The sequence below is a fragment of the Chelonoidis abingdonii genome, chromosome 3 (assembly GCF_003597395.2).
Source record: "Chelonoidis abingdonii isolate Lonesome George chromosome 3, CheloAbing_2.0, whole genome shotgun sequence".
NCBI lineage: Eukaryota > Metazoa > Chordata > Testudines > Testudinidae > Chelonoidis > Chelonoidis abingdonii.
Window position 1 is genome coordinate 53,349,194 of NC_133771.1, and position 27,491 is coordinate 53,376,684.

Here is a 27,491-nt window from a genome sequence, read left to right on the forward strand (position 1 = left end):
GGCAACCTATGGCACGTGTGCCGAAGGTGGCATGCAAGCTGATTTTAAGCAGCACTCACACTGCCCAGGTCCTGTCCACTGGTCAGAGAGGCTCTGCATTTTAATTTAATTTTAAAAGAAGCTTCTTAAACATTTTTTAAAAACTCATTTACTTTACATACAACAATAGTGTAGTTATATATTATAGATTTAGAGGAAAAAGACCTTCTAAAATGTTAAAATGTATGGCACGCAAAACCTTAAATTAGAGTGAATAAATGAAGACTCGGCACACCACTTCTGAAAGGTTGCCTACTCCTGGTCTAGATAAATCTTAGTCCTGTCTTGAATGCAGGGGACTGGACTAGAAGACCTCTCGAGGTCTCTTCCAGTACTGCAGTTTTCTGATTCTCGGTGCCTTGAGTACACCAGGGAGGCTGAATACATGGCAAACTGAAGAATCCATGGAACCTGCAGATTCCAGAGGTTAAAGTCCTATGGTGCCAGAGGCCACAGGGGCTGGTACCAGTAGTCACAGTACCTATATGGGTCACCATCAGAATTATTTGAGCCTGAGTTCCCCTTCCCTCCACAGGGGTGGGTGGTTATACTGCTGAATCCTTGGATCTGGCTGCAGGTATATCCAGGCTTTCCTCTGAGTCTGAGGATGTCAGGTAGCACTCCTCCAGGTGTGGGGAACCCCTCCCAGGTGTTGATGGAATTAAAGGTTTCAGTCCTCGGGGTACTGAGATCTTTCTGTGGGTGACACTGGAGCCAGCAGTCATGCATGATGGCATTTGAGATGGTGCTAGTATTTCCCTGGTGGCTTCCTTGGGTCTGAGAGGGGAAGACAATAACCCTCAGGCCACTGAGGCAGGCTGAGCCTGCATTCCTGTTTACTCTGTTTTCACCACTTCATGAGGTGAAGCTGGTGTTGGTACTGGTGGGTGCTAAGCTGATCTTAATGGTTGAAATGGTGCAAGGCAAGACTTGCGGCATGTCTAGGTCACCTTTGCTAGTCATTGCCCTGGTAACTTTTGTTCCTCTTTGAAGCACTTTTGATATTCGACAGCTTCATAGTCTCATGAAGCTTTGTGACCAAGCCTTGGAAAGGAATTCTATTCATCTTCTCTCCTCAGATCTTCCACGTGGTGCCCAACTGGCCCCAGTGTTTTCTTAGGTCTGAGGCAGACTTGGGGGCGGGGGCACTTTGGACCACTTTTGAAGATATCTCTGGTCTTCCAAAGACCTTGAGGACTGGATCCTGGGGTACAAGTCCAGAAACATGGACTGCTCTAAAAGGAAGGCCCTCAAGTAAGTCTTCCTTGAATGATGAGTCCATTTTGAGACAGATCAGCAGATCTTGCACGTCAGAATGTGTCCCTCACCAAGGCAAATTGACACCTCATGTGGCCATTGTTGAGAGGCATGACAGACTTGCAAAATGGGCAGTGACTTGTGATCTATCATGTAAAACCAGTCCCACTGTTGAATGGCAGTCCCAGACAGCCCCAGTAAAAGAATAAACCTACCTCACACTGCCAACTAACTAACTAGAGAGGTATGTTGCTCCAATACATGCCATGGAGGGTAGAGAGATATCTTCACCCAATTCATACCCACTAGATATGTGATCACTCACTATGGAATATGGTACAGAATATCACTCAAAGAACAATACTATCTTATTTGATAGTATTTTACACTTACAATGTAGGCACTTTTAATATGCTCAGACCTTTCCAAAATACATTTATATTTATATTATCCGTCTCTGAAGAGGCTAATGGAAATGTATTTGCTTTTTAATCAGCTAACTATATTTCCTATTTGTATTGTTATAGATTCAGGGCCTTTAAAATGCTGACTGTTGACTTTTTAAAGTGTCTTTTTCATTATCCAAAATTGTGAAGGTTGGTGCTCTCACAAACAATATGTTTTCCTTTTTTATGAATTAGGTGATATAAAACCAATAAAAATAGAGAAAGTAGGCATGCATCATCATATTGATATCATTATTTCTAAAAATTGAAGTTTTAAAGATCTCGAACTGTCAATAAATTGATTCCAATTCTGAACATTAGCCTACTGCATGGTGGAAAAATGTGCTTTTCCCTCTGCTCATTGCCTTATAATAAATGTCTTTCTTGTAATATCAGTTTCTTGAAACTAATGAATGGGAACATTTTGTATGCAATTGGTGAAGTGTTTCCCATAAAGTGTCACAAGCAATATAAAGTAGAAGTCAGTAACAACATCAACTCCTATTAGAAATTAAAGTTTTCACTGGGAAGCAACGTAAATGTATCCATTAGGAAGGACAACATGATTAAAATGCTGAAATGTAAATATTTACTTTCTGCATGAAATAAATGCAAGTAATATGAATAGAAGTAAGTGTGTGTATAAACCTGAGATTCTCCAGGCTTGTGCTCAGCTGAAGGAAGAATGTGTGATACTATATATTTAGAAATTAGACTGCTCTATTTCCAATTTTGTCTATAGTTATTATTGAGCATTATATAGTGCAGGCAATAAAGATATGGCCTTTGGCCTGGTTTTCTCCTGAGGGAAATTTCTATTCCCCGCTGAGTTTGCAGGAATAACGTAAAATGATACATTGAATGATACAGATTATGAAGCTGTCGCTCTTGGACCTGGGCCAGAGATGTTCGTTTTTAGACTTTAGTCTCCAAAGGCAACGATGTTGTTTTTAGATGCCTTCTCTTCTAAAACTATTAAGGGCAAATTGAGAATATGATAGAAGACAGATTCATTAACAGCCTGAGAGAATTCTATACAGAAAGCTCATCACATTTTAGCCACTGTGAAAACTTGATTTTATATAAAGTGTAGTAACCTCTGTGAAGAACAAAAATTACTGTAATATCCCAATATTGCACTTCAACACCCAGATCATCCTGTCAATACTATGTATACTGGAAGCTATATAAGTCTATATCACACACAGATAATATGATATATAATTCAGTATTTTAGGAAATAGTTTGTTTAATTTATATATATAAAAATAAATAGGTAATTAAAATGACCAGTATGGTACTCTAAATATCCAACCTCCAGTATTATTTTGACTCAAATGCACAAAAAACCAATGTGTTTACAATAACTGCAAACACCAGTTTTCAGAATATGCTTGTGCTTTAAAACAGCTCAGTAACTCTACTATTCAGGAATTGCTCAATTACTAATTACACATACATATTAAAGATGAAAATAAAAAGGCAGCATTTGTCAGGTCAAAAAGTCATTTTTGTTCTCAGATACTTTCACTCAAGTCAATATTCTATATCTTCCTGATATCTCAGGAAATGGGTTTCATCTAGGAGAAAACTCTGATGTAAATCTTTTTTTTTTTAATCAAACATTTTATGTGGAAAATTTTGACAGCTGAAATATGGAAAACTGAAATATTTCAGTTTTTTTTTAAATATCAAAACCACCCCTAACACAAATTGTACTTGTCCTTGGTACTGGGGAAGGGTAACTCTCCATCAGCTCAGTTATGTGGTATCCATCTTAGCTTGGGTGGGGAAGAACCCTACTCATAATGTGAAACATATGCAAAAAATGGAGTAATTTAAAACACACAAACATACACATTTCTCCATAGATCATTAGGGTTGGAAGAGACCTCAAGAGATCATCTAAGTCCAACCTCCTGCTCAAAGCAGGACCAATCTCCAAATGGCCCCCTCAGAGATTGAGCTCACAACCCTGGGTTTAGCAGGCCAATGCTCAAACCACTGAGCTATCCCTTCTCCCCATGTTAAATGATATCAAAATAGTAAGCATCCATGGCATTTYTGGTGCTACATGTGGAACATGTGAATACCACAATGATTTTAGACATATTTTATTACAACTCTACTTGTTAAATAATTGATCATTACTTCTGTATAAATTCCAAATATCAATCCAAGATCAATAACTGAGGTAGTAATGTCAGCTATAGGGGTCAGGGAAGTCAAAGTCTACTTTGACATTGTAGATCTAAAGGAGAAATTCACTTTGTAGCATTTCAACATAAATCTTGATAATAGAAAATAAATCAGGATTTACTACTGAAAAAAAAATCAAACTCTGATAAAATTGACACTTTTTAAATAAAACAGTATCTGAATCTACCTACAAAAACTTACCCTGTATCTACGAATGATTTCTCTTGGCTGAATTCACAAAATATTGATTTTCTTTTGCACTATATAACCTTCTTTCTAATGTGTTTCAGCTAAATATCTGGACTGTTAAAGAACCCATAAATCAAAATAATGTAAATAAAGACTTGAGGTACTTAGTAAGACTTGGATCAGAGGCCCATTTGAATTAACATTGATTTCTCCTCCAATACTCAGGTAATTTTCTGCACTCCTCTTTGACATAGTTGAGGCCATTGCTTATGCAATAATTTTAAAATGCAGAACACAGCAGGTAACATGTTTCCATGTGGCAGCTATTGATATTCAGGGAAGGGACTATACCTGTGAATCCAGGAGGACAGGCACATTGGTAGCCTCCAGGCTTGTTGGAGCAGCTGCCTCCATGCAGACAAGGCAAAGTTTCACACTCATTTACATCCAACTCACAGAGAGGCCCATAGTACCAAGGTGCACAATTACAGAGGAACCTTGGGGAAAGAAGAAAAATGAAAGAAATCAATACAAAAAAACAATATGATCTGTTAAAACATTGTGAACTTTTCCAGATGTTAGGGGTTGAGTTGTGATCCCTCCTCACCAACCATGTAAAATAAATAACAGACTTCTCTCATTTCCATATCTCTGAAGTAAACAGAACAATTTAAAGTCTTTAAATTAGTGGGGAAATTGTATGCAATAAATGTAGTTGAAGCTAAGAAGAACAACATAATGGTTGGGGTTATTTTGTTGTGTGTCTTTTAATTGTGCAGTGTCTTGGATCCAAACACCACATACAGAAAGTTTGTTTCTTCTTTCTCATTTAAATGTTATTTTTTATTGAAGGTTTATACCAGAAAAGTTCATTGTGTGAAGGCAGAGAATATAGTGATATCACTGTAACTGTAGCTCAACATAAAATCATTGTAGCTGACTGACTTGTATTTGTAATTTTACTCTACACTAAATACAAATAAAGAAGAAGAAAAGGAAAAAGGACAAGCTGCACCAAAGCCAATTTCTTCTTCTCCCCCATGGCCCAGAAGTTGCAAAAGGTTGATTTAATGGGTTATGCTTACATCCTCTTACCACAGGATCCTTGTTGTACGTTCCAGGAGAAGAATAGCCACTCAAACTTTATCACCACCAGCTAAGCTCCCTGACAATATGACATACATGAAAGATTTCTTCACAAACCCAAATATAGAAATTTCAGTCCCTATACCCATTCCCTGTAATAGGCCCTAATGTTGCAAAAAGAGTGAAAGGGAAAGGGAAGATTCCAGACACCAATACAAGGCCAAGTAAAAGCTTGCCTAAATGTTACTAATTAAATGAGCTAACCAAATTAATAACTATCAATAATGTATTTGATAAATACATTTGTTTAGCTCATATCTGTTTGAAAATTATCTACACACAGCTTGTGATTTTTACCAATCTGTTCCATATACACCTTCATTCCATGAAGTAGTTTGTGTGAACAAACCTTAGGGTATTAATTTTGGGGGAATTGGCTGCTGTGAGTATTCACTGTCTGTGATTTGGTCCCAGTACTGTTCAGCTGGCCAACTAAGTGACATGGTGTTGTTTTCTGTTCCCTTATCAGATGTCATAGATTTAATTAAACTCAGAGTTTTTTCTGTGCTCAGAATTATCTTTCTTTTTATGTAGATACTTATATGTCCCATATCAATGCTGTGTCTCAGCGCAAACCGGTCATGATTTTTACAAGATGGCTTCTTATTTGCAACTGTACAAGAAATTTCTTGTGCAATTTATAAAGAGCTTATTGAAGTGCCTGCTATAGTTGTACTGTAACTATTCTTGTGAATAGCCATGACTTCTTTGATTCCTGCAAACATCCCTGTGAACAAAACTATACTTCCCCAGATGTTTGCAAACAACATGCACAGTAAATACCAGCAAAGCTAACAGGTAGAGTTTACTCATAAGAAAGTTTGTGAATCTTTTCACGTAGCTCCAGTTACTAACCTGTTTATAAGATCAATACAGGTTCCATTGTTTTTGCAGGGTCTCGATAAACATTCATTAATGTCCACTTCACATCGTGTCCCAGAAAATCCAGGTCTGCAGGAGCACCTGGCAAATAAGATGTCCACTGAATGCACAGAAAGTTTCACTTTAATGTAAATATAAAATAAACAATGATGAAAAATATGATTTTTTCAATATGATGTTTGGATCACTATCAGAAAAATAACTTAGTTATAATTTGGAGACAGTATAATGTTTATACAAACTGTTTATAAAATGACAAACCAGATAATTAAAATATTAGAACAACAATACACATACAAAATACCAAAAGAATGGCAAATTGAATAACTTGGCCCTGTATTATAACTGATGGCTTTGTAGTGTGAACAGTTATCCTCACCTGTAACTGTTAACCTCATCTACACACTGACCCTGGTTCTGGCATGGATGGGAGATACACTCATTGCTGTCAATTTCACAGGAAGCGCCTTCAAATCCTGAAATATAAATATATGGGTATGGATCAGCGATCTCCACTACACAGTGTGAACATCAGGATCTGTGATAACAAAGACCCAGGTGAACGCCATCTTAATGGACCTTATAACTCCCCCAGCATTTCTTATCCCTTAGCCTTAACAGGCAGTGTTTCCCACAGAGAATACAAGTCTAATCACACTTTAATGCACAAGACAGACAGATTTAGATGCAAGAAATGAGTACCTTGCTAAATCTTTTGGGGAAATTAAGCCTGTTTTAAGGTTTTGAAAATGCTTTATCAGGAAGTGTGGGAATATCTCAAAAAGAAAAAAAAACAGTTCTGTGATGAATACATTCTAATGTGTAAGTTAATTTGCAGAGATCACATTTATTCAAAGCAGTCAACAGATGAGAAAAATGTTTAATTGGTTTCAACATTCAAATGCGTCGAAGAAAGCAGTTCATCATGATTTTTATCTGCATGTCACCCATGTAAACAAATCATAATACATGACAATTCTTTTTCAAATTAATGAAAGAGGGAGAAAGAGAATATATACAGAATGATTCACCAGAAAGTTTAATTTACTGTAACATAGGCTACATCTTAAATTGTAGCATTAAAAAATAATTTTTTAAACACAAAACTGTGTTAAAATGATACAAATGGAGAAATAAACCCACAAAGGCATAATAATGACTATACTGAAGTGTTGCATCTAGCAGCCATAATAGAACTTTTTCCAATTAAGGTCTGATCCAGAGCCGAAAGAAGCCAATGATAATCATTCCATAGTTAGTGGGTGTCATAAACAGATAGTAGAAGTTAATAGATCAGAAGTACTTTATATCTCTTTTGACTGTAAAGGGTTAACAAGTTCAGTGAGACTGGCTGTCACCTGATCAGAGAACCAATCAGGGGACAGGATACTTTCAAATTTTGAGGGAGGGAAGTTTCTGTGTGTGCTGTTAGAATTTGGTGGTTGTTCTCTCTGGGTTCTGAGAGTGACCAGACGTGCAACCAGGTTTCTCTCCCATCTCGCCGATATAGGCTCGTAAATTCAGATAATGAGTAGGTAGATCAGGCCAGTAGGCTATTTGTTTCTTTATTGTGAAATGGCAGTTGGCGAAGGAGGTTTAATGGCATGCTGGAAGAGTTCAAAATTTGTTTTTGCTGAAAGGGAATTTTAATTTACTTGTTATCTAGTCTGGAGGATCCCATGCATAGGAAAGACCCGTACCCTATTCATTAAATTTGCAAAGATAATACTGTTCTCTCTTTATTTAAAAGTTTCTGTTAAAGAACCGATTGTTTTTGAATTGGTGTGAGACAGGGGACGGGTCTGATTCACCCAGGGAAGGGTGGAAAAAGGAGGAAGGAGAGAGAAAAGGATAATCTCTCGGTCTGGAACTTACTGTTCTCTCTCAGAAGAGTCTGGGAAGGGAAAAAGAAGGGCGGGGAGGTGAATTTCTCTCTGTTTGTGATCAAGATTTGATCCAGTGATCTTCAGGGTAACCCAGTGGAGGGAAGCTGAAGGCAACTGGTGGAGGAAGGGTTTACTTTCCTTGGTTAAGATCCAGAGGGCTGGGTCTTGGGTTCCCGCAGGTTTTGGGGATACAGAGGTATCAGCAACTGGAATTCCTGGTTGGTGGCAGCGCTACAGGTTCTAAGCTGGTAATCAAGCTTAGAGGAATTCATGCTGGTACCCCATCTTTGGACGCTAAAGTTCAGAGTGGGGGTTAATGCCATGACAGTGGGGTTTTGGACTGGATTATTATGTAGCATCTCTTACACAAGCAACTCAACACACTTTACAAATATTAACATTTTGCCCCTCTGAGGAAAGTATAGTAAGTTACAGATTGTTAACCTGGGGCATAATGGATTAATTGACTTGTCCAAGGACACAGATTGAGTAAGTGATGAAAGTATGAACCAAACTCAGTAGTCCTGACTAAAAGTCATCTGATTTCACTTCTAGACAACAATTCAACTCTCAAGAGGTGTCATAATATACACTGCTGAACATTTTGTCTATCTTTAAACAGCAGGTACTCCATGGTTCAGTGTGTGTCTGGGCATAGGTTGGTCCCAGCTGGGCCCCATTTTACACACATCCCTTAGTACAGGAGTGCTTGCTTTGGCTGCTTCTGCAACTGCTCCCCATCAGCTGGAGTTTATGATAGAGATTCATATCCTGTATGTTACAAAACCTAGGCACAACGGATCTTTGTAATTGTCACTACAGCTAAGACCCTGATAAAGCCTGCAGTCTGCCAACAGATACAAAGAAATCCTTTTTATAATACTGAATGGTTTTCTACAGGTTATCAAGGCGCACAGAAGTGACAAGTGGAAGTTAAGGATCTACAGTAGGCAACAGATGAAATAAAGTAAAGTAAAGTTATGTGTATGCTGATATATTCCTTTCATTTTGTATTTGGCATGCCCAGCATCCACCTCAAAACTGACATTTAAAAAAATATTCATCATACTAATTTTAATTTAGAATTGTCTTGTTTGTGAGATTTCATGTCATAACCCTAAATTAGTGTAGTAGTTTGTGTTTAATTTGCTTTAAATTTATTTTAGCATAAAATAAAATAGGTTTCAAGCAACAGGAACCAAACAAACATGCCATTGTACCAAAAGATTCACACTGTAACACTACATACACACACATGACCACTGGCATCAGAATGACTCCAGAGCTGTTATGTTGTCTACCAAAATGCATTAGAGCACCATTATAATATCAGAAATGGAATTATAATAACTAAGAAAATAACCAGTGACAACTCAGAGGTCTGTTGTTTTCAGAAATGTGCTGAAAGCATTGCTTGAGACTATATTATATTTCAATATCAGTCTAAAAGTGAATATCTGTGATTTAAAAAAAATAATGTAATGATAGAGGATTTCAAAGTATCTCCTAAAAATAAGTAGGCAGTATAATTTGCCTTTTAAAGCTGGAGAAACTCAAGTACTGAAAAGATAAAGCACTTGACCAAGGTCATATAAGTGAGCTAGTGACAGAATCTGAATAGACTCCAGGTCAACTGATTGAAGTTCCATGATCTAACCACTAGACAGCACTGCAGCCATTGTGGATTTCCTATTTGGTACAACATGACCTAGTCATTACTTTCCTCATCACAATTTTGTGCCGTGCTACTTCTTGCAGCAGAAGACAGGTTTTTCTCTTTGTTTGTAAGTGCTTTTTTGTTAATCCAACCTCTTGGCAGGTCTTAGAACCCTTCATAAAGCTGCTAATATCCTATTGACTCCCTGTGGCAAAAGCAATTCTGAATATAAAGGAGTTGGGAGTGGCGCTCTAGGGCGAGGAAACTAAAGAGTTATGAGGACAACTCTAGGGCCAATCAAGATCAGAGAAGAAATTTATACTCAAAAGTATTGGCTCTGAGTTTCAGATAAAGCCAAACCCCAGGAAGAGGAGTAATTTCAGCGATTAACTCAAGTCTGCATGTTGTGTTGAGGATGGAGTAAGGATTTACCCATTCACAGTCTCTTTCAGGCTACAGCAACTTTCCCATTCTCAGGAATTCTAAGGGGGCAGGGAAAAATGGAGAAGGAGTGAAACACTGGCAATGTTCTTTTCCATTCCTCGCCTCAACCTCTTGATCATGACCACTCAGATACTATAAAACCTACAAGACCTTTAAATTACATGTTTATAGCAGGTGTCTTCCATCCTAAATTGGACTGAAATTCATAATGGAGTTCATGAAAATGACATAATATTTATGAAATATTATATGAATAAGTCATGCTAATGATTTCACTAACTATGCAGTCTGCACCACCAATACTGAGTGGGCAGAAGAAACAATATATTACCTGATGTATTTCACAATTCAAGGCTATAGAAAATGACACACACTTCTCTTTAATAAAGGTAATATAGAAACAAATCTCTCGTCTGGTGAATAAACATTTGGTCTTGATCTAACGTTAGCTAGGGTTACCAGATAGCAACTGTGAAAAAATGGGACGGGGTGGGGGGATAATAGGCACCTATATAAAAAAAAGTCCCCCAAAATGGGACTGTCCTTTAAAAACAGGACATCTGGTCACCCTAACTTTAGCTATCTAGGTACTTATATGAAATATGTGCTTAAGGATTTTGCTGAATTGAGGGCTAAGTGACTTGCTTAAGGTCACATAGGAAGAGCAATGACACAGTTGGAATATTAACCCAGATCTCCTGTGTCCAAGTCCAATGCCTTAACCTCAAGGCCATCCACGCTCTTTTGACTTTATCCTATCAGACTATGAGCATTATTAGATTTCCTACATGATGCTGAAGGAGCTTTTTAGAGGTTTTTAGGATATACCAACTGCTTCATTCATGTTTGTGTGACATGTGTCATGAAAACTGCCTAAAGGAGTTGCACTGCCAGAGCACAGGGACTAAAATCCTCAAAATAACACACTGCTTTTACACAAGTCCTATAACAAACAACTTCATTAAAGTAGAGTGAGAAATACTGAGAGTTATATAGATTTCTGGAATGATCTTGAACTGGTCCAGATCCAAATACTCTTGAATTTTGGGGTGAAAGAAACCCAGATGAAGATCTGAATTTAGTAGTTTGAACCCTTTTCTATTATTTCCATGTAGTCTGCTAGTGAAAAAAAAGAAAGGTGAAAGTGGGGCTTGCCTTCACAGTTCAATATTATTGTTCAATAGTGTGATTGGTTATATCAGGTAGCCAGCAGATGCTGACAATATGTTGTTCTTCAAAAGTTTTTCTTTTGATACATGATGTCCCAATGTCATTGAACAGCAACAGAAGAGGTGGCAGCTTGTCTGTTTATCTGAGGTTTGGTTGATGAATTGGAAGAACATGCAGAGCCTGTGAGACTGGGACCCATAGGAGTGTCTGTGGCCAACTTTTTCTTTTGTGATTTTCCTTTATTCATTATGTGTGACATTTACGAGACTGAGTTCTGTTACAGACTAGCAGCCTATGCCAATGGGCTAGGGAAATTAGACTTTGCTGAAAAGTGGTACACAGAAAAAAAGAAAGTAAAAATGTATAACACTTGAAATAACTAAAAGATGTAACCAGAATGTGCTAAGGTAGCTTGTATTTTTTGGATGCAGTCAAATATAAAGTATGTGCAATGCAACCAAAGTGAATTTTCTAAAACGAGTAAAATTATTTTATGTAATGGTTTCACTTTTATTTGTCATATTTCTATAGGTATCTTTTTTAGTTTGTGAAGAGAGCTGGTATTTTAAACACTGAAGTCAGCTGTAAAGGATATAGATAAAAAATGAAAATGGAATGAGTTATCCAAACCTTGCTCCCTTCAGCCTTCCCCACCTGATGAAGATGTTCTGCAATCATTTCTATGCTAACTGAGGTTGAGTGTTGTACATGTAACACTACATTTAGGCTCAAATTCCACCAGAACCATCCCAGTCTTCTCCAACCCATGGGTAAGCATAGTCATCATAAAAGCAAATCCATATAAAGTGCATACTGCACATATGTTAGTTTGTTAATTATGCTACACAACACAGAAACACATAGGTTTCATTACAAAATGTCAGTGAGGCCACTGTATGATGAAATCCCAGGATGTCAGTCTACTGCTGAGTTCTCTCTCTGGAATAAATAACTTTGGCCTCTAAACATCAGGGTGTAGCAGGTGCTAAGATAAAAGACAATTATTTGGGGGTTTAACGATATATATTTTTTAACAGTAGATATAAAATGAGAGAGAGAGCATGTGCGCAAGAGAGAGAAAACGAACTTTGCTGACTTTGTTCCTTCTCTATTTTTTAAAATACTTTAGCTGATTTAATTTAGAAAAAATAATATCCAGACTGGCAACCTTTATTGTACATTTCAGATACCACTTTAACTCAAGTCTAAAAAGTGGTACTTATATTTAAAAACAGAAGTTGAAAGTTGCAGGCAGCTCTATTTTATTCCAGGTGTAATTTTCATGCATCTATGCTACAATATATGTATAATTTATGAAGTCAGCACAGTACAAGTCTGAATGAGAGCCCATGATAATAAGACTTTTTTATTCATTCAAGACAAATGTTCTCTGAGAAAATTATGAAAATAGAGCAGCCCAAAATTATGCTCACATTTCTCTTATAATCAGGAGAGTTCAAATCACATACCACTTTCTTTTTAAAATACATTAGAATGTTTTAATTAAAATACTATATGTAAACTGTTTCTCCTATGAGGAGCATTAGAAAGACACCAACAGCACTACCTGTGACCAAAACAATGCATAATCTTATCGGAATATGCACAAATAGGACATAGAAAGGAAATCACTGAATCTCAAAGGATTACCCAGTTCATTTGCTTGCATGATTCTTTTTTTACTATTACATGGTATCTAGAGTTCTTATGTCTCATATACTACTATGTGTGTGAGCATTTACTTTAAAGGATAATGTAATCGATTTGAATACTTTACACAAATGTTCCAATACTCCAAAGTTACAATTACAGTCCAAATAACGATGGTCCTATGGGATATTTAAACTTAGAACAATGTATGGATACAGTGTTTTATCTCTGGTACCCTAGCAAATTTACAAATTATTTAATATTTTCTAAGGGAATGAGGGGAAAGAATGGATACAACCTATCTGTTATTTAACTGAATTAACATATTTAAATATTAATATTATTATTAATTAAAGTTATCAGTTGCAAAGGAATTTGCATTCTCTAAATAAGAATTTGTCCAATACATGTTACAAAATATATTATACTGCTAAACCTAATTTGTCTCTTGTGAACATAATTCATTCATTTAAACTACAAAACAGAATCATTTTTATTTTAGGCAAGCTATTTTGTAAAGTGGTACCAAGCCTGAAACTATGCATCTTGCTGTAATGTATTGTTACCATAATGATCTTTAGTAGCCTGTTGTCGTGGTAATATTCCTCGATTTGAACCTTAGAATTAAAATATAAGGTACTAGCATGAAGTCCTCTAAGCTTAATCTCCAGCTTAGATCTGATAGGCTGCCACCAGGTCAGGAATTGATAGGGCCTGACCCCCCTTTCCTCTCTCTGGTGTCCCCAACCCTCCCCTGGGGGGACCTCCAGATAACCTGTTTCTCTGCTTCCCAAGAGATAAGCGTTCTTTTCCCTCAGGACAATTGAGATGCAAAATACCAACAGCTTGGCTTTGCCTTTCCCCGTTCCTGCCTTCCCGTGAGGGAGACAGATACCTGATACAGAGGTTTCAATTTCTCTGCCTTACTAGAAAAAGAACTTCCACAAGTTTTGAAAAAGAAAGCTTTATATAGAAAAAGAGAAAATACAGAATAATAACTTGCATAAAAATTAATACAGGCTCCTACTTAAGAAAATATGAACAACCCAGTCTGATTTAAAAAATAGCCAATTTAAATAGACCAGCAATCACACACAGTAAGTACAAAGCAAAGCATATCATAGCCGATTTTACTTTGTTTCCGTTTTGTACTCACTGCCTTTTAGTAGAATGAGAAGAAGATTGGAATTAGCAAGATAGCTTGTCCCTCACAGCCGAGGAAGCAACAAAGACCCAGCAATCCACATCTGTAAATACAACACAAAGCTCCTCATAGCCGAATTACTTTGTTTCCCTTTGTACTCACAGACTTTTGGTAGAATATTTGAGATAAGATGGAGCTAGAAGAAAACTTGTCCCTCACAGCCGAGGAAGCAACAAAGACCCAGCAATCCACATCTGTAAATACAACACAAAGCTCCTCATAGCCGAATTACTTTGTTTCCCTTTGTACTCACAGACTTTTGGTAGAATATTTGAGATAAGATGGAGTTAGAAGAAAACTTGTTTACCCATAGCCGAGAAAACAACAAAGACCCCGAGTATACAAATTCCCGCCCCTGACTTTAAACAATCCAGTTCTCTGATTGGTCCTCTGGTCAGGTATTTGGTTACCCTTTCCAGGTAAAAGAAACTTAACCCTTACCTTACCTATCTACTTATGACACCTGTGTACTAAAGTAATAGGCACATTTAAATGTAACTACTTGCTGCCTCTGATAGTGCAAATCAGTGAAGCTTGGGATCTAAACTGTAAATCAACAGCACATGTAAATGATCAGATGCAGCTCTCCAGGACAATGCTTTACAAAGTTTCTTTTCCACATTTCAAAGCCATGTGAGACATATCTTAGACGTGACTTAAAACATACACACACACACATGAATACACACCTACCTACCTTACTATCCTTTATGAGAACAAACTGAACTATCCTTCTGAACTTAAACCAACATTCTTAATTTCCAAAGAAAAATATGTATCTGATCGACAGCAAAGAGCAAATGGTACATGTTGTTGCCTGCCAATAAGGCATTGCAGTCAGAACCCTGTTCAGAAATTCCAGATCTGATCTTCTCAGGAAATTACCTTTGAAGAGGTGACTAACTACAGGATACCCTTTCCACTTGGATTTCTTTGGGGCAAGTCATCGGCAGATCTTTCAGTCCCTCTCAGAGGGAAGGACCAGCTGCCAATTTGCCGTCGAAGAATGAAGTGGCATGGTAGCCAGCCTCCGAAATCATTTTTCTACACAGGGACCCAAAAGGTATATTTTTTGGATGGAAAGCATGGTGGATATGAAACTTCACAGTATGAGTACCTGACACAGAAACAAAAGCCTTGTATAAGACTTATCGATTATGAGGCCAGAAGGAACCATTATGATTACGTATATTGCCTTCTCTTATAACACAGGCCGTAGGACTTTCCTGAATTGATTCCTGTTTAAACTAGAGCATATTTCTTAGAAAAGAAAACATCTATTCTTGATTAAAAATTTCCAGTTATGGAGATTCCACCACAACCCCTTAGAAGTTGTTCCAATATGTAATAACCCTCACTATTAAAAATGTATATCCTTATATCCTGCCTGAATTTGTCTAGCTCCAACTTCCATCCATTAGATCTTGTTCTGCCTTTGTCTCAGAGTCCAAAGAGCTCATTGTCTGTTTTGTTCACCGTGTAGGTACATATAGACTGTGAACAAGTCATCCTTTAAGCTTCTCTTGGTTAAGCTAAAAAGATAGAGCTCATTGAGTCTATCGCTATTGGTTTCCAATCTTTTAATTATTCTCATGGTTCTTCTCTGAACCCTTTCCAATTTATCACCCTTCTTCTTGAAACGTGAGCATAAGAACTGGGCACAGTATTCCAGTAATGGTTGCACCAGTGCCAAATACAGAGAGAATCTAACCTCTCTAATCCTAATAAATATCCCCCTGTTTACACATCCAAGAGTGAGAGTCTGCTCTTTGTCTTGGGCATGACCGCTGCCACACATAAGAAGGATTTTCAAGAGAGAGAGAGGGCAGGGAGGACTCTGCCCAGCCTGAAAAACAAAACAAAAACAAAACAAAAACAATACAATTACTGCCAGGGTATAGAAAAGCTGATGAAGCTTCCGCCCATGATAGACACTCAACAGGCCGCTGTGTTTGGATCCCAAAAAGAACCCAGTTGCTTAACCACAACCTTCTCAGAGTTCCACCCTTGTTACTTTAATCTTCCAGGAACATATGCTAGTTGTAACAAATAAGACACAGACTTTGCAGGAGGATTTTGAAACTAACAACTCTTTACTTTATACATCGCAAGATGTAAAAAGATCTATGGAAAATAAGAAACATCTGTTTATCATTCCCTACTTCAGTTTCCTCACCACTCTTGCTCTTGTATTTGTCAGTGACTTTTCAAGGTTACGGATCCCCTCTCCAGGACATAATTCCTCCAGTTCAAGCTTCTTCTCCAGATCATGGGGTCCCCTCTCTGACTCCTACAGGTTTCTAAAGCTTCAGCAGGTGTGACTGTCAAAATGTTTGCCCTTGCTCAGAAAGCATGCCCTGTTGTGTGTTTTCAAGCTCTCAGCACCTTTGTTTGTAAACGTAATTCCTAACAGCTGGATTCTTGTTCCCATTTTGGAGATTTTACTCTCTTCCAACTACTGCCTCTGCTCAGGCACTCTCCTTAGCATATCTATTATCTTGCCAGAGTACAGTCATTAAATATTAATGATTTCTTTTGTTTGTTCTGTAGCTTATTCCAGAGAGGGTCTATGAAACATGACCAGGGTCCTTGTCAGTCCATGGCTGATGGACTACAAATCAGAGTTAATGTTATACATAGAGGTTATAGTATCAAAGAAAATGTGTAAGTTATACATAGACAGGTTCCCACAAACTGTTCATAGAAAGTTCCATGTATGCTAAAGTGTAAACATGTAATTTCTTGAGGACAATAGCTTTTTTGGCTTTTCATCAGGTCTTTCATTTATCATATTTATGCTATCTCTCTAGGTAAGTACACCTACCACATTAGGGCTCATGGTGAACTCAACAAACAGTAGTGCCAAAAGCAGCAAAGGTGCTCAATTATTCTTCATTGATGTGCAAAGCAGTGGAGAATCCAAACAGGAAGAAATCCACTGCTATGCTGGGTCTCCTGGAAGTTAGCTCCATGGGTCACCGCAATGGAACACAGAAGGGAAAGTGGCTATGTTCTCCACAAACAGATGTGTAGCCAGTCGATTCCTCTGCTGTGTAAATGTATACGGCTGACAAAGTTTAGAGATGTGCAGTAGGCTGCGTCCACTATTTTGCATCAGCAGAAGTAGGAACAGGGTTCGCCGTGTGTGTGTGTGTGTGTGTGTAATATCTGGTTTGGTACATTATGAGAACAGGACCATTAAAACTACTACCACAGGAAGTAGGATTGAGCCATCCTGTGAATAGGAAGAACTATTTCAGTCTGTGTGTATACAAATTGCAAGCAATTCAGAACATATTACCAGACCTGGTAGCTCTAATGCAGTACTTTGACTGCTGAATATGTTATATAAAACTACATAACTGAAGTAATTTAGCAGAAACTCTCTCGAGAAGTGGCACTCAGACTTTTCCTGTCACATCCCCACTTTCCAGTAATGGAATCTGTCTGTGCCCCTCCTCCAGAGTAGGGCTGGGTGGTACTCCCTCCTCTCCCCCAATGGAGGCTGATAAGCCCTGCTGTGTACCCCTCAAACATTCATTCACACCCCATAGGTGCCCCGCATTTGGGGACCATAGCTCTAGGGGAATTAGAAATGTCACCTTATATATTTGTGATACTGTATTTGTTTCTGCTAAGAGTATTAGTATTTCATAATCAACTTATTCATCATGTTTTAGAACTACATCCTCACTGTCTGCTATGTAAAACATAGGTGTATAATAAAAGAATCAGTATGATATCCTGTAGTTTTCCATCTTTTACTCTCTTTCCCACCAAATTTTGAAGTTTGAAGTTGCAGCGTGCTAGTAGCAAACTGATAATTTTCTGAGTTTATTTTTTTCCCCTTAAAGACCAATTTAAGTTTTGAAGGTCCAGGTTGCAAACAAATGCATATTTTAAAAACACTGTTCTCCGTGCTTTTGGCAAAAGTGGAAAAATATGCATGAAATTATTTTGTTAAAAAGCAATCATCTGGTCATAATATCATAGTAGCTATGGGACTCTACCAGGGCCGGCTCCAGCTTTTTTGCCATCCCAAGTGGCGAAGAAAAAAAAAAGATAATATTTCCAGTTGTGTATCTTTAATACTGGATTTTTATGTGCTTGTTAAAGCATATTTAAGCAATTATATTAATTTAAGCTGTGCCTTTTTGACAAAAATATGCCTGTAGAATAGTAGGCACATTTCTTTTCCCGAAGCCTATGGTCCCCAAACCTACATAGGGATGCACGTGAAAGAATTTTTTGTGTGAAATTAATAATAGTTTCACATCTCATTGTTTGAGTATTTAACAAGATCACATAGATATTAACAGTTGATCATAAACATAAAATATACTTAATTCATATATGAATGTCAAGGAAATATAATCAATTCATTTTATAAACACAGTTATATATGTGGATGTGTCTGCACACATCTATTTTTATGTAATGGAAATTTTCACTAACTTTAATAGAAGTTATATGCTTAAAATTAATGTAAGATATTCCAACCACAAGACTTTTTTCAGCTATAAACATTAAGAAAAGATATAGAACTTTAATGTCCATTATTCTTTATGAATCATTCCTGAAAGAAAAGCCTCAAGGTCAAAAACTTGTATCAAGCCATTTTCTACTGTCAGCATGACATTCAATGTTAACCTTTCATTCAATGAGCAACTGCCATGCTTCCACAATTAATGAACCTCTTTTTGTTCAGCAATCTATGGTAAGCCTTACCAGATGAGTAAAATATATATTAATACTTCTGAGCACTATATACACCCTTTGAAACTCAGCGATTCAATGCACATATTCACAATAAAGAAGATAATATTACTGTTACTGTGACATTGAAACCAAGGTGTTTGCCATTTATATAAGTGGAGGCATTGACTTCAAAGTCCTGGGTAAATTATAACTAAAGTAGTTACATTCTGCATAGTAAAATTTTTACTGCAGTTTTAAGTGCTTAGTGTATGCCACAATCCCTATCCTAAACTGTGCAGAGATGTTTTGCACTGTTATATTGATGCTATGTTCCATCCTACAGAATCTTGTATTTCAGGACCTAGATTCTGACTTTTAAACCATATCTCAGAATATAAAAACAGAAGAATAGCCATACAGGGTTAGACCAAAGGTTCATCCAGCCCAGTATCCTGTCTTCCGATAGTGGCTAATGCCAAGTGTTGCAGAAGGAATAACCAGAACAGGTAATCATCAAGTGATTGATTCCCTGTCACCCATTTCCAGCTTCTCGCAAAAAAAAAAAAAATCCACAAAAAAACCCATCAGTGTCTACTGTTGAGCTGTCGATTGTGCATGAGGATTGGGGCTCAGTCTGCTCTATCCATTAGATTACTCTCCTGAGGTACCAGACCTTTTCACACACTGGTGTGGAGGGAAACCAAGGCTATTCCCAATTCTCTCCACCCTCTTTCGAGCCCCACTCCTTGACATGGAAAGAAGCAAGAGTAAGCAGCTCCTTTATGACACAGACTTCTATGGGGGCAGTTCTCTTGTGTGTTGGTAGGCAGGGACCATACACAGGCTGGCCCCAACTTTTGTACAATTAACTATTTTCAGTTATTTCTGTTTGTCTGCCTTGTCTATTTCAGTTGTCAGTTGTTCACAGCAAGGACCACGTCTATGCCTATGTTTGTACCACACCAAACACAATGTGCCTGTAATCCTCCACGGAGACTCTAAGCATTAATGTGGTACAAATAACACATATTTATTGTAATAAAGTAATAGAAGTCTAAATGACCACTTTAGGATAAATCTCAACCTACTTCACAGAAATGTTATGAGGCATAATTTGTTAAAGCTTTAAAAGTGCTTCACAATCTTTAGCTGGAAGGGTCTATAAATTATTGTTTTGCAAAATCTGTATTTAAATTTACCATACAGTTGCAATTTTCTTTGTGATTCAACAGGATGCCTAATATCCACTACTGACAATTAGAAATTATTTGTAAACCATCTCAAATCCTACCTTTTTCACAAACACACAATGGATTCCCATTAACCTGTGCCAAGCAGGTTGAGTTGTTTATACATGGATTGTAGGTTCGGTCACAAGGATTGTAGCGCTGCTGGCAAAAGTCACCAGTATAAAATGGTGAACATATACATATAAACTGCCCCTGGATAGCAGACTCCTGGCAGGTGGCTCCATTCAAGCATGGGTAAGAATCACATTCATTTATATCTTCAGTGCATTGTGGCCCTGTCCAGCCTGCTGTACATGTACATCTGGAAAAGAGGGGTTTGGGTTGGGGTAGAAACAGTTGTTTAGCTCCATCAATTCATACCACTTTTATTTAGAATAATTAGTAACCCGAATAATAATGGCAAAACTGAAGATAATAAAAAATGTTTTATGATTACAAAGAAGTGTATATAAAGAACAACTACCATATAACCCAGTTCCCAATTTTCTCTCTCTCTTTCTCTCTCTCTCTGTCATTGTAGAGACAATGGGGGTGAGGTAATATATTTTATTAGACCAATGTCTCTTGTGAAAAAGATAAGATTTCAAGCTACATAGAGCTCTCCTTTAGGAAGAAGAGCTCTGTATAACTTGGAAGCTTATCTCTTTTCCATCAGAAGCTGGACCAATAGAAGATATTACCTCTCCCTCCTTGTATCTCTAATATCCTGGGACCAGCATTAAAACAACACTGCAAACATCTCTCAGTGTAGTCATTCTATCTCTGCTGTGGAAAAAAGTAAGTCAATCATTGTTCATTGAGATTTCTTATATAAAACTATTCCCCTTCAATCAAAATTAGTAAAGAGCTGTTTGCTAAAACTTCTGGAAGAGAAAAAAAAGGAACATTTATTTATATTTAGCATTTGTTTCACACACCTTGCCCGCTAAATATAACCTGTAACAGATTCACATGCCTAGGATTCCTGGGACTTTAGATTTTTTAGGATTTCCATGAAAGTTTCTGATTTAATCTTTTTAATCATTATCCTTACAGTGTGCCAGCTGTGAGAGGTTAGCTATCTGCCAATCACTGAAAGCCATTCCACAAAGGTGGGAATTTTCAGTTGTTTTGGTGTATGTGTTATGAATATCCTTCCAACTGTCAGCATAGCTGCCAATAGTTCATCATGTCCAGGGACACTGAAGAGATGTGAAAGGGCATCATGAACAGAATGTTTTAGCTCAAGCAGGATTAACTTTTAGTATCTGCTCAATAAAAGCCTGAATTTATTTCCAGTAATCCTGAAATTTCTCATGGGTGCATAAGGTGTAGAATAACCTTTATGTACTTTTATGTGAGCTCTCTCCCTCCAGCAAATATCTAATATTGGGAGTACAGAGATTTGAGATGGAATGAAGTGTAAAACAGTTGAGTATCAAATGTATACTGAACTTGCAGTAGGGAGAGAAAAGAATTTGAATTTAATTTATTTACAATGAAGCATATTTTGACCCCAATCACCATATATGAATTATGTTTCTAATCTCCTTTTCCACTATGCAATGAATTTTAGTTTAATGCGGAAGATAATATTCTTAATGGAGTGATAAATGCCCTATTATATGTTACACTGTGAAATAGTCAATAAAATGACCCTGATTCTCTAGCATCTTTAATTTTGCATAGTGAATCATAACAGGAGCTTTACATCTACTTTTCTTAGGAATAACAGAAAAAAGGTTCACTGACGTAAATGAAATTACGCTGTAGACCCAATGAGATCAGAGTTAGGCCCTGAGTCTGTAAGGTGCAATGCCCGAAGTTCATGTGAGTCCTTCTCCTGATTTCAGTGGGCACTGGATTGGACCCTCAGTGTTCTAGAGATTTCAGGGTGAAAATGAATTCTCCCTCTGATAGATAAAATTGGAAATCAATGAACAGCCTTTTCATGAGCCATTGTATGGCAGATATTCTCTGGGACCTTGATAGGTTCTTGCACACCATCTTTTCTCTTGTGGACAACTGATATACTTTTGCTTTGCTACAGTATACCATGATAATGGCTTGACTTCTTCTGGAAGTAAATTAGTGAGCACTGGTGGATTTAGCTTCTTTTTAAATGTGACCTTTAGAGATTTAAATTTTGGGAAAGTCTGCTTTTAATGGAAAAATGAAACATTTGAACTATTCTTGACTTGTACAATCAAATACTCTGAAGCTTTCCAGAGCATGAAGAGTCCACTTCAAAGATCTACATTAAGAAATATGGAATGGCCACAACAATTTTTCCATTTATGCCTATTTGGAGAAACAACACAATGAAGAAGAACTTGTTGCTGATCCACAGCAAGTATATTCTTTCATTTACTTGAAAGGCTATTTAAGACTCAGACTCAAAATAGTTCCTATATTTTGTTTTATACAGATTGCTGAACTTCATGCATAGACATAGCCTTAACTATTTTTAAAATTATATACACTTTTTTAATTCAGAATCACAGACAAAATAAATCAGTTGAAACTGTCTTCTACCACCAAAATAAACAAAATAAAATAAAAATAAATTTACTTTATATTCCAAACTTTTAGGAAAAATCATATGAATGGATTCCGTTATTTCCCCACACATTGTGCCTGGAAGCACTTTAACACTTAACAGCAAAACACATCCCAATTTAAAAATAAATAAATAGAATAAAATTATAAAGGTGCAAAAATACAGCCATTTCATATCAAAGTAGCTGACATAAATTAGACTGACATTTTTATTCACAACTTTTTAAAGACTACTGAAAATATACAGGTGAAAAGAGCTTTGCAATAATCACTTTTTGCAATCAAACAGTAGGAAAGGCTTCCTAGGAGATAGTGTACTTGTGTACATTGTAGTGAAGGTTTGTTAAATAAGGCATAAACAAAGAGTCTGTCTATTGTATAAATATGTGCATGTAATTCTATGCATTCTGAATGCAATTATGAGAATCTTGTTGTAATTGTTAGCAAATGAACACGTGGTACAATAAAAATGGAAAAAAGTTCAATACAAAATGTCAAGTAGGAGAATACAACGGATGTATAAGTAAAAAAATACAAAAGTGTCAGACTCAGAAAGGCTTATGTAGACATCACATATGTTTTAGTAACTCAAGCGCCCTCAGGGTCAGCAGTATGGAGTCTGGACTAGCATGAGAAGAGCAGCCATTCAGGTAGGAGGGTGAGGTCCTCCACCACACTACAGCTACATAGACGGCTGTTCCCAGGTCCACAAGCATGGTCATTTATTTCACATTTTGCCACCTACATCTGAAATGGTTGAGATTGCACCAGAGATAGTGTGGCAGCTCAAAGTCAGGCAATCTTTCATTAAGCTGAATGATGAAGAAGGAGTTTCTTACAGAAGAAGCAGCTCATTCCCACTCTGCTCGCTACAACATGACAGCATCTGCTGTGGAGAAAGTTGGTAACATAGTCCAGATTGGTTTCTGCTGGTGAGTCAGTGGTGAAGCACCTCCTATCTATTTCTGAAAACTAGCAAATCCCCTGGATTTTTACAAGGAGGTTCTTTGTCGCAATATAACGCCTGCGGTTAGCAGGCAGGATATTACAAAGAACTAAGAGCCATTCTGTTTTTGTTGGTCTCATAGTCCCTGTTATTATTCTCATCATTTCAGTCAATTGCATATCAACTAGCTTTGCATGGGGAGAGTTTAACCACACAGGAACACAGTATTCTCAAACTGATTAGTAGAGAATGAGACCAAGCTGTGCAATGTTTGTTCATTAGCTCCCCAAGCTCAGCCCACAGGCTTATTTAGAGGAAATTGCTACTCCTAATTTTCTGAGCTACCTTGGAGAGGTGGTCCTTATAGGTAAGTGTGCAAACTATAGTTACTTTTAAATATACTGGTTTGGGCCCTGTGCCAGTAATTCTCTGTTCAAGAAAATGTTAAGTTCTCGTGAAGCGTTAGCATAATTAAGATGAAAGCATGGCAATGTTGTCTGGTACACTGGGCTTAAGTCTCCACTTCTTGTATTAGCCACTGATGGCTGCCATATTTTGGTTCAGTGTGTCCTCAATCTTTCTGAAATCTCTGCCTCTTGAAGCTAAACAGATGATATCTACATACTTGAATGTCCTTGAGATTGTTGGAGGCAGATCATTAGTAAATATGTTGAAAAAAATGGGGCAAGAACAAATCCCCATGGGAGTCTATTTGCTTGGATCCTCCATATGCTCAGTTAATTTCCGAGCATTGCTTGGAATTGCCTGTTTCAAAGCATCATTTCTGTAGCCATAACAAACCATAGCGGTAACATCTATGACATCTTGACCAGGAGGCCAGTATGCCAGACAGTATCATATGCTGTTGCAATGTCAACAAACACAGTTGCTGTCTTTTTCTTCCATTGAGAACCATTTTCCTTACAGGTGGTAAGGGCAAGAACTGTGTCACAAGTGCTACTGTTAGGCCTGAAACCTGCCTGGTCAAGAGATGCTCTACTATGGGTATATATCTTTGCAGAATTAGTTGCTCCAAAAGTTTATTAGCACAGCTCACAAGTGATATTGTATGGTATCTAAATAGAAGGGAATGATTTTTTCCTGGATTTGGTACAGCTATCATCCTTATTCTTATGGATGATATATGAAAGGAAAATTGAGATCCACTTCATGCTCTTCTGACCAAGATAGAATCACATTACCGGAGAAATCTTGTCAAAGCCATATACTCTTCCAGTTTTCTTGCAGCTCAGTGCTGTATCTACTTCCTCAGTGAAGAAAGGCTAGAAGATAGCTTTCTCATTCAGAGATAGGATCAGTCTTTATCAGCACATTCCTTCTTTACTGACTTCTCAAAGGATTCAACTCTGTTGACTTTTGCAATATTAGTTTTGTGATGATGCTGTTCAGGGACACTTCACAGTGACTTATATGTGAAGTTTTCTGTGCCGCTTTAAGCTTCATTATGAGTGACCAGGCTTTCCTCCTAGATCTTGTCATGTCCATATTTGATGTAACTTCTTCCCAGTGTTCCCTTCAATGAGTATTGTAGCTGTCAATGAAGTGGTTTGCTCCCAGTGGGTCACCAGACTCTTCACCCTGCTTCCAAAGTTCTGTATATTCCTCATCTAAGAAGAGTATGTAAATCTTTTGGTACCCATGTGGGATGGATTTAGTGACTGTTTTGAAAGGTGATTTTGAGAAGTGAGTGTAAGCATTTTATATAGAAACATTATGTGGAACACACATTACACACTCATCTGAATAATTTTAACAGTCTGCTTCTCTGTAATTCCACCACAATCTAGGGACAGTAATTATTGCTCTTATCCGAGTAAGAATGGGGCAGTGCTTGCTGTGTAAGGAGAACTTCAGAAGAAGTTGATAATGATAGGCTCCTTGATAAGGTAACTCAACTGAGGTCAAGAAATTAGCTGTGCTCCACTGTCAGAGAATAAGGTGAATTGCTGCTTAGGGTCATACAAGAGACACAGATTATTTATAGAGGCCCAATCCATTTTTTTCCAGATTTCTCTGCAGCCCTATGGGGTTTGGTAGCCACTGAAGCCCCCAGCATAGATGGTTGGATGTTGAAGTGTTGTTAGAGGTGTATGTTCCAGGCTTCATTTATAAACATTCACAACTTTAAACTTACTAACTCTTTTGTTTTAACAGTGAGGTGAAATACTTGTTAGGGCCTCTGCATTACCAATAACAGATTTTACACAAATGGCTCTGTTAGTACAATCTTCATGGAAAATATGGCAATGTCAGTCAATTGGCAAGGAAAAACAATGTTCATATGTTTCTTGGAGAAATATAAGCCCCTTGTTGTAGTTAATATTGACAACAGTGGCATAATAAGAAAACAGTTGAGCAACAACAATGTTCAACATTTATTCAATGCAAGCTTCTCCCTGCTTTAGACCAGTCAGCCACCCAAAAAAATATTCCAGGCATTATTAGGATGCAAAAATTCAACATCACATATTTGGAATTACAGTGTGAGAGAGAAAGAGATACAGAGAGAAAATATGTGTTGCGGGGGAGATGAACTAGGTGGCATTTCAGAATACTTTAAGACAAAGTAAGTGGTGAAGATAGAGTAAATGTTACCTGATTCCTTCCTTCCTCCACCCTCTTTGTGTATGCTTTCATGTTGAGTTGACATTGACTGGTGGAAAAGGACAATATTGTGGACCAGGTTTTACCTTCCTGCAGTAGAGGCATGGCTACCATTCCCCCACCTCTCCCATAAGAGACTTCTCCCACTACTGTGAGCTCCTCTTGCTTGTAAGCATTGGCGTGTACTTTATTTAGAACTTTCTCAATCCCTCCACCAATACATTTCGGTACATGCATTGCTTTCCAGCTTCCTGGCCCCTTCTCCTGTTGGGGAGAGGTTAAGGTATCTGTGCTCAGAGAATTCCCTTTGTCAGGCTCTCCTCACCATTTCTCATTCGCCTTCTCTCTCTCTCCCACCCTTTCCTTCTCAAGTGCTTCCTTCCTGTGCTCTTTTTAAACCACATGCCTGTTAATGGGCTAATTGGCATTAACTTTCTAACACCTATTGTCGTCATACCTGATCATTAGGTCTTCTCTGAGGGAACTTACTTGGTGCTAATAGTGACCAGAGTGTTGGCTCAAGCTCTATCTCTTGTCATTCTGTAACATACTTCCCTCTCCTTTCTAATGGAAGGGTGTTTCTTCCCTCTTGCTCTCTCTCTCTCTCTCTCTCTCTTCTACTGGGGGGTTGTATTAGGGCAATGCTTCTCCTCACCCTGTGTGTGTGTGAGGTGTCTCTACTAAGAAAGCTTCCCCTGTCAGGTTCTCCTTGCCTTCTCTCATTTGCCTTTTCTCTGTCTGCCTCTTCCTTCTCAAGCACTTCCCTTCCTGTGCTCCTTATATATGCCATGTACCTGTCAATATACTAATTAGTTAATTAACTTCCTAACCCAGTTATGCCTAGTAATCAGATAAACCCTGACCATTGTGCAACTCAGAGGGAACCTAATTTGTTCTTACAGTGACCAGAGTGTTGGCTCAAGCTCCATCATTCAGCATTCTGTCACACATCCATATGATCCTTGTGCCTCCATTTTCATGATGTAAACACTCTTCTAAACTCCTTTACAATGTGCAGATAGGAGCAGAGTGTCTTGGAGATTTAAACAAATATCACAATTTGGGAGGCCAGTTCTATTTCCACTGTACTAATGGAAACACTGCCTTCAACAGGAGCAGCATTTTTCCACATTTTGCCTGCCTGGAAACTGTCCAGTGGATTGGATAGTGCCTGTGTCATAAACAGATGGTTAAGGGTTAATGTCTGTTTTACCTGTAAAGGGTTAAGAAGCTCAGTAAACCTGGATGATACCTGACCAGAGGAC

At 37.7% G+C, this 27,491-nt stretch overlaps 1 protein-coding gene across 1 annotated transcript in view; it reads right to left on the reverse strand.

The window, feature by feature from the left end:
* LOC142046537 (uncharacterized) overlaps positions 1-26,463 on the reverse strand; it is a 143,157-nt gene extending 116,694 nt beyond the window's left edge. The window contains exons 1-4 of the mRNA XM_075063506.1: positions 26,313-26,463; positions 6,538-6,634; positions 6,132-6,239; positions 4,482-4,627 (exon numbers count right to left, since the gene is read on the reverse strand). Of these exons, the coding sequence (XP_074919607.1) occupies positions 4,482-4,627; positions 6,132-6,239; positions 6,538-6,634; positions 26,313-26,463 (502 nt within the window). The remainder of the gene's footprint in view (positions 1-4,481; positions 4,628-6,131; positions 6,240-6,537; positions 6,635-26,312) is intronic.
* Between the last annotated feature and the right edge of the window lie 1,028 nt (positions 26,464-27,491).